We start from the raw sequence: 10,000 nt of genomic DNA, 5'->3' as shown, positions 1-10,000 counted from the left end.
GCAGGTCACAGGTCACAGGTGTAGTGGTACAGGTCACAGGTCACAGGTGTAGTGGTGCAGGTCACAGGTCACAGGTGTAGTGGTGCAGGTCACAGGTGTAGTGGTACAGGTCACAGGTGTAGTGGTGCAGGTCACAGGTCACAGGTGTAGTGGTACAGGTCACAGGTCACAGGTGTAGTGGTACAGGTCACAGGTGTAGTGGTACAGGTCACAGGTGTAGTGGTGCAGGTCACAGGTCACAGGTGTAGTGGTGCAGGTCACAGGTCACAGGTGTAGTGGTACAGGTCACAGGTGTAGTGGTGCAGGTCACAGGTCACAGGTGTAGTGGTACAGGTCACAGGTCACAGGTGTAGTGGTGCAGGTCACAGGTCACAGGTGTAGTGGTACAGGTCACAGGTCACAGGTGTAGTGGTGCAGGTCACAGGTCACAGGTGTAGTGGTACAGGTCACAGGTCACAGGTGTAGTGGTGCAGGTCACAGGTGTAGTGGTGCAGGTCACAGGTCACAGGTGTAGTGGTACAGGTCACAGGTGTAGTGGTACAGGTCACAGGTGTAGTGGTGCAGGTCACAGGTCACAGGTGTAGTGGTGCAGGTCACAGGTGTAGTGGTGCAGGTCACAGGTGTAGTGGTGCAGGTCACAGGTGTAGTGGTACAGGTCACAGGTGTAGTGGTGCAGGTCACAGGTCACAGGTGTAGTGGTACAGGTCACAGGTCACAGGTGTAGTGGTGCAGGTCACAGGTGTAGTGGTACAGGTCACAGGTGTAGTGGTGCAGGTCACAGGTCACAGGTGTAGTGGTACAGGTCACAGGTCACAGGTGTAGTGGTGCAGGTCACAGGTCACAGGTGTAGTGGTACAGGTCACAGGTCACAGGTGTAGTGGTGCAGGTCACAGGTCACAGGTGTAGTGGTACAGGTCACAGGTCACAGGTCACAGGTGTAGTGGTACAGGTCACAGGTGTAGTGGTGCAGGTCACAGGTCACAGGTCACAGGTGTAGTGGTACAGGTCACAGGTGTAGTGGTGCAGGTCACAGGTGTAGTGGTGCAGGTCACAGGTCACAGGTCACAGGTGTAGTGGTGCAGGTCACAGGTCACAGGTGTAGTGGTACAGGTCACAGGTCACAGGTGTAGTGGTGCAGGTCACAGGTCACAGGTGTAGTGGTGCAGGTCACAGGTCACAGGTGTAGTGGTGCAGGTCACAGGTCACAGGTGTAGTGGTGCAGGTCACAGGTCACAGGTGTAGTGGTGCAGGTCACAGGTCACAGGTCACAGGTGTAGTGGTGCAGGTCACAGGTCACAGGTGTAGTGGTGCAGGTCACAGGTCACAGGTGTAGTGGTGCAGGTCACAGGTCACAGGTGTAGTGGTGCAGGTCACAGGTCACAGGTGTAGTGGTGCAGGTCACAGGTGTAGTGGTGCAGGTCACAGGTCACAGGTGTAGTGGTACAGGTCACAGGTCACAGGTGTAGTGGTACAGGTCACAGGTCACAGGTGTAGTGGTGCAGGTCACAGGTCACAGGTGTAGTGGTGCAGGTCACAGGTCACAGGTGTAGTGGTGCTGCCGTCACACACCTGTGCAGGGTTGGTTTTGGCCGCTGCGTTGGCGATGCCCTCCAGACAGCGGGAGATGATGGGCATGACACTGCGCTCCGTCTCTGCCAGCTGGAGGTATCCTGCAGCTAGCCTGGAGCCACGCTTCTCATCCATGTCCTGGAGCTTCTAAACACACACATGTATATATATATATATATATATATATATATATATATATTAGTGGTGGGCCGTTCATAAAGGTGTAGTGGTACACCTAGGGGTGTACAATTAGTGCACCACTAGGTGTGTATTGGTACAATTAGTGGGGGACCGCTATCGGCGTTAACGTGCTGCGTTAACGTGAGACTCTTATCGGGGGATATTAAAAAAATTATATATATATATATATATATATATCAGCTGGAGGTATCCTTCTGCTATTCTGCTAGTGCGTGTGCATGTGTGTGTGTGTGTGTGCGTGTGTGCGTGGGTCTCACGTTGTACATCAGGGGGATGTCGGTGTAGTAGAAGCCATGCTGCTCCTTGTTGTATCTCTGCAGGTAGGCAGCATAGTCATTCCGGCACTCCTCTGCAGAGTGAACCCTGGCATGGGACTGCTGTTTCACCTGGGGGGTGACCACGACACTGTGAGTAAGGAACCTGTGTCCATGAGTGTGTGTGTATGTGTGTGAGTTTGAGTATGGTGTGTGTGTATATGGTGTGGGTGTGTATATGGTGTGTGTGGGTGTGTGTATGGTGTGTGTGTGTGGACCTTCTCTACGTCAGCCTTCGTAGCATTGGTGTCCTGCTCAATCTTCTCTGCTTGCAGCAACGCCTTCTCTGCCTCCGCCCACTCCTTAGCACAACGCTTCTTAATCTGCACACACACACACATATTTTTGTATTTGTACACTGTGCCTGGTAAAGGCAGATCTTGACCCTTCTGATCGTTGATCTGCTGTACCTTACCTAACCCTATTTATCAGTCACTGGGATAAAAGCGTCTCAATTAATAAGATGTGAGTGAGTCCAGGTGTGTGAACAGGTGTGTGAACAGGTGTGTGAACAGGTGTGTGTCCAGGTGTGTGAACAGGTATGTGAACAGGTGTGTGTCCAGGTGTGTGTCCAGGTGTGTGTCCAGGTGTGTGAACAGGTGTGTGTCCAGGTGTGTGAACAGGTGTGTGAACAGGTGTGTGAACAGGTGTGTGTCCAGGTGTGTGAACAGGTGTGTGAACAGGTGTGTGAACAGGTGTGTGAACAGGTGTGTGAACAGGTGTGTGAACAGGTGTGGAGGAGCAGGAACTCACAGTCTCCAGCTGTTTGAAGCTCGCCTCCAGGCTATGCTGGGCCTTCTTAGCCTCAATGAGACACTAGAGGGAGGGAGGGAGGGCACAGGAGAAATGAGGGAGGGAGGGAGGGAGGGAGGCAGGGCACAGGAGAAATGAGGGAGGGAGGGAGGGAGGGAGGGAGGGAGGGAGGGAGGGAGGGAGGGAGGGAGGGAGGGAGGGAGGGAGGGAGGGAGGGAGGGAGGGAGGGAGGGAGGGAGGGAGGGAGGGAGGGAGGGAGGGAGGGAGGGAGGGAAATTAAATGTTGCATTATGATCAAAAACTGTCCTGTCCACCTCCCCCCTCCCTCTCCTCTTCTCCTCCTCCTCCTCCCCCCCCCCCCCCCTCCCTCCCTCCCTCCCTCCCTCCCTCCCTCCCTCCCTCCCTCCCTCCCTCCCTCCCTCCCTCCCTCTCCTCCTCTTACAGATTTCCTCTCAGTCTTCAGCTCCTGCAGGTACTTGCTGAGGTCTACACATACACCTGTCACCAGGTTCTCAGCCACCAGCTCTCGCTGGCCCGCGTAGTCATTCAGCTCATTCAGAATATCCTGGAACGACGCGTGATTGGTGAACCTGCCAGGGGAGGGGCCACAGGATAAGCTGTCATTGGTGGTGTGTGTGAGTGTGTGTGAGTGTGTGTGTGAGTGAGTGTGTGGGGGGGGGGGTAGTTTTCACCTGCATTCCTGCTCCTCTGCTTTGCTTCTCTTTGCGTACCTCTTAGTCAGACTCCTGAGGGAGATCCAGAGAGCTGTTATTCTACATTACTGTATGTAATAACCAAAACACATTTACACTAAATGAAATACATTGAACGGAAATAATCACATGTACACACACACGCACACACCACACACACACACCTCACACGCTCACCGTAGCTGCTTGGCGTAACTCTGCTCTATATCTGTGCGTTCTTTAACAAACTTGATGTAGCGTTCCATGAGCTCCAACCCTGATTGGGTGTGTTTGTCGATGACATCATATTGGTCCTACAGAGAGAGAGCACAAGGGTTACACACAACACACACACACACACACACATACATATAGAGAGAGAGAAGAGACTCGGCACATTCTTGTTTGAATCCAACACACACACATCCTCACACACACATCTTCACACACACAGGAACCAGTCAGACAGGCATATCCAGGTAGGTGTGTCTGTGTCTCAGTCTTTCTGAATGTATGAGGGTCACACACACACAGGACACAGTGTGCGTGTGTGGGTGTGACCTATCTGTGTGTGTGTGTGTGTGTGTGTGAGATCATCCCCAGCTCCCTGGTCTCCACCCTGTGACAGTCCCTGGGGCCCCTCCTAGTACAGATCCCCACCCCAGTGTGTGTGTGTGTGTGTTGGTGTGTGTGTGGGTGTGTGTGTGTGCCCTCCAGATACAAGTGATTGCCTGAACCAAGAAGTAAAAACATGCAACGCCTGTCTGTTGGTCATTAATAAGGCAAATCAAGCTAGAAATTATCTATAGCTACAGGCTACAGCTACAGAGAAGCTAGCAACAGGCTACAGAGAAGCTAGCAACAGGCTACAGAGAGGCTAGCAACAGCCACAGAGAAGCTAGCAACAGGCTACAGAGAAGCTAACAACAGCCACAGAGAAGCTAGCAACAGGCTACAGAGAAGCTAGCAACAGGCTACAGAGAAGCTAGCAACAGGCTACAGAGAAGCTAACAACAGCCACAGAGAAGCTAGCAACAGGCTACAGAGAAGCTAGCAACAGGCTACAGAGAAGCTAGCAACAGGCTACAGAGAAGCTAGCAACGGGCTACAGAGAAGCTAGCAACAGGCCACAGAGAAGCTAGCAACAGGCTACAGAGAGGCTAGCAACAGGCTACAGAGAAGCAAGCAACAGGCTACAGAGAAGCTAGCAACAGGCTACACAGAAGCTAGCAACAGGCTACAGAGAAGCTCGCAACAGGCTACAGAGAAGCTAGCAACAGGCTACAGAGAAGCTAGCAACGGGCTACAAAGAAGCTAGCAACAGGCCACAGAGAAGCTAGCAACAGGCTACAGAGAGGCTAGCAACAGGCTACAGAGAAGCTAGCAACAGGCTACAGAGAAGCTAGCAACAGGCTACAGAGAAGCTAGCAACAGGCTACAGAGAAGCTAGCTACAGGCTAAAACATTCTCTAAAAGCTCCACTGCCTCCTTCCACCTGATGGACACTAAGACACTAGAGGGCAGTTGTTCAAGTCAAGTCAGTTTTATTTATAAAGCACATTTAAAAACAGCCAATACTGACCAAAGTGCTGTACAAAATCATAAAATAGGGCAAAACAACCATAAGTAGGAACAGCAGACAAACAACACAATTACAGTAAGCACGAGTGACCCTAAACTGACTCGAAAGCCAAAGGATAAAAATATGTTTGAAGACGAGACTTAAATGTCTCGGTGGTGGGGGATGACCTGATAAAAAGGGTCAGTTTATTCCACAGAGCAGGGGCTACAGCTGAAAAGGCACGATCACCTTTTGTTTTCACCCGAGTCTGTGGAATGGCTAAAAGGAACTGGTTTGATGATCTAAGGGGCCTGGAAGTGTAAATACAGCCTAAGAAGATCTGAGATGTACAATGGAGCCAGTCCATCCAGTCACACCTACACTACCCCCACAGGAGTGTGTGTGGACCACTCTCATCCCAGGTATCCAGGATCCAGAACTCTGCTCCTAAAACACTGTGCCCAGCATACAGAACGTATAAGCTAGGACCAGACTCTACAACCTATTATCTGGAACATAGAACATAGAACCTGATACTAGAACCAACAGACCAGAACCTCAAAAAGAGGTTACACAAGAGGTGTACACCTCTGTTCTAGAGGATCTAGAACCCATGTGATCTATAAAAGCAGTAGTTGTCCCAGGAGGAGAGCATGGGCTGTATCTCAATACAATAACCATGCTGCCTCTTCCTCCCTCCCCAGACAAGAGGAGATGGGCTGTATCTCAATACAATAACCATGCTGCCTCTTCCTCCCTCCCCAGACAAGAGGAGATGGGCTGTATCTCAATACAATAACCATGCTGCCTCTTCCTCCCCAGACAAGAGGAGATGGGCTGTATCTCAATACAATAACCATGCTGCCTCTTCCTCCCTCCCCAGACAAGAGGAGGATGTTTCATTATTGGGTTTCACTTCTTAAAAACGGCTGATCTGTCCCCTCCACTTGTTATCACAATAATTGTATTTAACGCCTCACTAGGGCTGAGTTATGGATAGAGCAACTTTATAACTCACCTGGTCGCCATGGCTGATTTAGATTGCAATCTCTTCATGACCTCTGAACCCTGCCCATTCCCCCCCCCCCCCCCCCCCACACACACACACAATCCACTGTTAGCCCCACACAGACAAGGGAACTCTGTCAAAACAACTGCGTGAATATTTGACTTTTCACGCAGTTGTTTCAACTGGTTGTCATAATGTAATGTGTCACACTACCTCTCCCTTATCATTATCAACTCCTGACTGGACGGTACCTGGACTGTCGTGTGTCCTTTCTACCGGTGTTACAAGCCAACTGGTTTTCAAATCTACTGGTTTCCCTGCTGTGCGTTCACCTATCAGTCTGTGACGAATCTGGTGATAAAGGCCGACTGATGGTGAACACACAGCTGGGAAACCAGTAGGTTTGAAAACCAGTTGGCTTGTAACACCGGCTACGGTACACTACCCCCGCCGTTGTGTGCTTTCTTAATGACTCCAAAGTATGCAGGCTGAAGTTGCGAAACAAGTTCAAGCCTCACCGACAAAGCTGGACTTTTTCTCACACCGGAGAACTGCTCCATACATGGTTAACTTTGACACGGTGCAGAGGGCTGTAAACATACAGAGCGACCCCGAAACATGACTTGAAAACAATGTATTGGTCGGACAGGCTGTTCTACTGAGAAAACCAGCTGGCGTTAACACTCCCCTTCTCATGTAGCCTCACCTTGGAGCCTGGAGGAGTTTAGTTAAGTGGCGAGGTGACACGGATAGAAACTGAACTAGAACTCCTTACCCACAGGTCGTTCCCCCAGTCCATGTCTCTGCGGATAGTTCCCACGGTTATATATATATATATACAAAAGTTGTTGGATAATTCCGGGAGACTGTCTGATAAGCTTGAGAAGATTCTTCGCCAAGTCGGTCGGTCGGTCGGTCGGGGCGGGCGGAGGTGAGGGAGGGAGGAAGCGCGAGGAGGAAGGGGACGCCCTCTCCTTGGACCGACGCGCCTGTTTCTTCTGGCGAGAGAAAATATTTTCGCCCGCTTTTCCTGAAACAAGTTTGGGTCGCACGACCGGTGAGGAGCAAGAGAGAAAGGGGGAGGGGTGTATGCGTGTCACTCCGTTTTCAAACATAAACGGTAATCCCGTTTACATGGAATGACTGTAACATAACACCAATTACAACAACCATTTACCCAGGCCGTCAACTGTCCTTGTGTTTCATTCTCTTGTTGAGAATCCAGGCAGGAAGGAGGTACCGAGTGATGGGCAGGGTTCAGCTGCAGACGGCAGTAGGGGAGATTCGAGACCATTTCAACAGGGGGCCAACAGTTGTACTGTTAGAGGGGCCAAATACATTCAACATTATTGTTGTCATGCAGTGATGTTCAGTGCATTGCAGGTATTAACCAAAATACCATGTTTATAATTATTCACACTCATTTAGGGGGGCAACCCTGGACTGCAGATCAAGGGGTTGAGGGTTTGAATCCTTTGGATACGCCACCCTGGATAAAAGCGTCTATTAAATAAACACACTATTATCATTCCTGTCAGGTTATCTCCTGGGACTAAAGTCCTTCCTCTGAGAACGAGATGAACCATCTCCAGTCTCCTGTGAAGCTGTCTGTCAACACACCTGCCAGCCACACAGAATTAACCTGGTGGAAATGTTAGTGTTCATCTTGCGAACACTTTTATCCAAAACAACGTACAAATATATGATATAAATATAAAAACGAAATGAAGTTAAGTACAACAGAAAATCTAAGATCATGGATCAAGATGTAATTGATCTGTTTTTCTCAAGATATTGATGAAGTGTATTCAGTAGAAACCTCGTGTGTTAACTTCTGTGGAGCTGCTTTGTGTGTGTGTGTGTGTGAGAGAGAGAGAGATTGTATGTGTGTGTGTGTGTTTGTGTGTGTGTCTGTGAGAGTGTTCCGGATAGTGGGTTATAGAATCATGTGTTCCCTCCACAGTACTGCCCTGTCTCCTGTGGAGCAACAAGCTGGTGACACACACTCACACGCACTCATATTCATACACACCCTCTCACACACACACACTCACACACTCATATACACACACATACTCTCACACGTGTGTGCAGTGTACAAGCCTGCTGTATCTCTGTTTTAATTGGCTGGTTTCCATTACCCATCTCTTCCTCTCCTCCCCCCCCCTCCCTCTGTCTCTCCACCTCCTCTCCTCTCCCTCTGTCTCTCCTCCTCCTCTCCTCTCCCTCTGTCTCTCCTCCTCCTCTCCTCTCCCTCTGTCTCCTCCTCACTCCCCCCCTCTCCCTCTGTCTCTCCTCCTCCTCTCCTCTCCCTCTGTCTCCTCCTCACTCCCCCCCCCCTCCCTCTGTCTCTCCTCCTCCTCTCCTCTCCCTCTGTCTCCTCCTCCTCCTCTCCTCTCCCTCTGTCTCCTCCTCCTCCTCTCCTCTCCCTCTGTCTCCTCCTCTCCTCTCCCTCTGTCTCCTCCTCCTCTCCTCTCCCTCTGTCTCTCCTCCTCCTCTCCTCTCCCTCTGTCTCCTCCTCACTCCCCCCCTCTCCCTCTGTCTCTCCACCTCCTCTCCTCTCCCTCTGTCTCTCCTCCTCCTCTCCTCTCCCTCTGTCTCTCCTCCTCCTCTCCTCTCCCTCCGTCTCTCTTCCACCCCCCCTCTCCCTCTGTCTCTCCTCCTCCTCTCCTCTCCCTCTGTCTCTCCTCCTCCTCTCCTCTCCCTCTGTCTCCTCCTCACTCCCCCCTCTCCCTCTGTCTCTCCTCCTCCTCTCCTCTCCCTCTGTCTCTCCTCCTCCTCTCCTCTCCCTCTGTCTCCTCCTCACTCCCCCCCTCTCCCTCTGTCTCTCCTCCTCCTCTCCTCTCCCTCTGTCTCTCCTCCTCCTCTCCTCTCCCTCTGTCTCTCCTCCTCCTCTCCTCCTTTTCTCCTCTCAGACACAGACCAGGAGACAATGGTTAGGGCCATGTTCTTTATTACTGCTCACATGTCAATAACCATGATGAGACACACACAGTTCATTCTCTCATTGAATCACAATTCTATTCTATCCCTCCTTGACTCTCCTGTCCTCCCCTCCCTCCCCTCCTCCCTCCCCTCCTCCTCCCCTCTCCTCCTCCCTCTACACCAGGTGAACGAGGGTGATGTTGTAGAGGACCTGGTGTCCGTTGTTCCAGGAGAAGAGCAGTCTCTCTCTGGGGTTGTAATCCAGCATGGAGATGTGGGCATAGCGGTTGTGGAAGGGGATGTCGGTGTAGCGATACTCTCCGCTGGTGGTGCTGAAGGAGAAGCGGATCTTGGCTCCAGACAGGTGAGAGTCGGTGATGTAGAGGGTACCACAGATGAGGAAGCTCTCACCAGCACTGCGCTTGGGGAAGCCAGTGTCCCAGGAGCGCAGGGGGGACAGGGTCAGGGGGTCCAGACGACTCACCTATGAAGGGAGGACATTACACCTGGACACACACCTGGACACACACCTGGACACACACCTGGACACACACCTGGACACACCTGGACACACCTGGACACACCTAGACACACACCTGGACACACACCTGGACACACACCTGGACACACCTAGACACACACCTGGACACACACCTGGACACACACCTGGACACACCTAGACACACCTGGACACACACCTGGACACACACCTGGACACACCTAGACACACCTGGACACACACCTGGACACACCTAGACACACCTGGACACACACCTGGACACACACCTGGACACACCTAGACACACCTGGACACACACCTGGACACACCTGGACACACCTGGACACACCTGGACACACACCTGGACACACCTGGACACACCTGGACACACACCTGGACACACACCTGGACACACACCTGGACACACCTAGACACACCTGGACACACCTGGACACACACCTGGACACACACCTGGAC

General features: G+C 51.7%; 2 protein-coding genes across 3 annotated transcripts in view; both read right to left on the bottom strand.

Moving 5' to 3' along the window:
* trip10b (thyroid hormone receptor interactor 10b) overlaps positions 1–7,079 on the bottom strand; it is a 13,922-nt gene extending 6,843 nt beyond the window's left edge. For both annotated transcript variants that reach the window (XM_084685457.1, XM_084685458.1), the window contains exons 1-8: positions 6,875–7,079; positions 3,728–3,843; positions 3,530–3,583; positions 3,280–3,427; positions 2,838–2,900; positions 2,303–2,407; positions 2,028–2,156; positions 1,570–1,716 (exon numbers count right to left, since the gene is read on the bottom strand). In XM_084685457.1, coding sequence (XP_084541583.1) covers positions 1,570–1,716; positions 2,028–2,156; positions 2,303–2,407; positions 2,838–2,900; positions 3,280–3,427; positions 3,530–3,583; positions 3,728–3,843; positions 6,875–6,898 — 786 coding nt within the window. In that variant the 5' untranslated portion in view covers positions 6,899–7,079. The remainder of the gene's footprint in view (positions 1–1,569; positions 1,717–2,027; positions 2,157–2,302; positions 2,408–2,837; positions 2,901–3,279; positions 3,428–3,529; positions 3,584–3,727; positions 3,844–6,874) is intronic.
* Positions 7,080–9,199: 2,120 nt separating this feature from the next.
* The window catches only part of LOC146237202 (noelin-2-like), a 5,467-nt gene continuing 4,666 nt past the window's right edge, over positions 9,200–10,000 (bottom strand). The window contains exon 8 of the mRNA XM_084685459.1: positions 9,200–9,508. Within this exon, the coding sequence (XP_084541585.1) occupies positions 9,200–9,508 (309 nt within the window). The remainder of the gene's footprint in view (positions 9,509–10,000) is intronic.

This window comes from Hypomesus nipponensis, chromosome 21 (assembly GCF_054491055.1).
Source record: "Hypomesus nipponensis isolate SF chromosome 21, ASM5449105v1, whole genome shotgun sequence".
Taxonomy (NCBI): domain Eukaryota; kingdom Metazoa; phylum Chordata; class Actinopteri; order Osmeriformes; family Osmeridae; genus Hypomesus; species Hypomesus nipponensis.
Note: the sequence above shows the minus strand (reverse complement) of the source record. Positions and strands in the feature narration are given on the sequence as shown.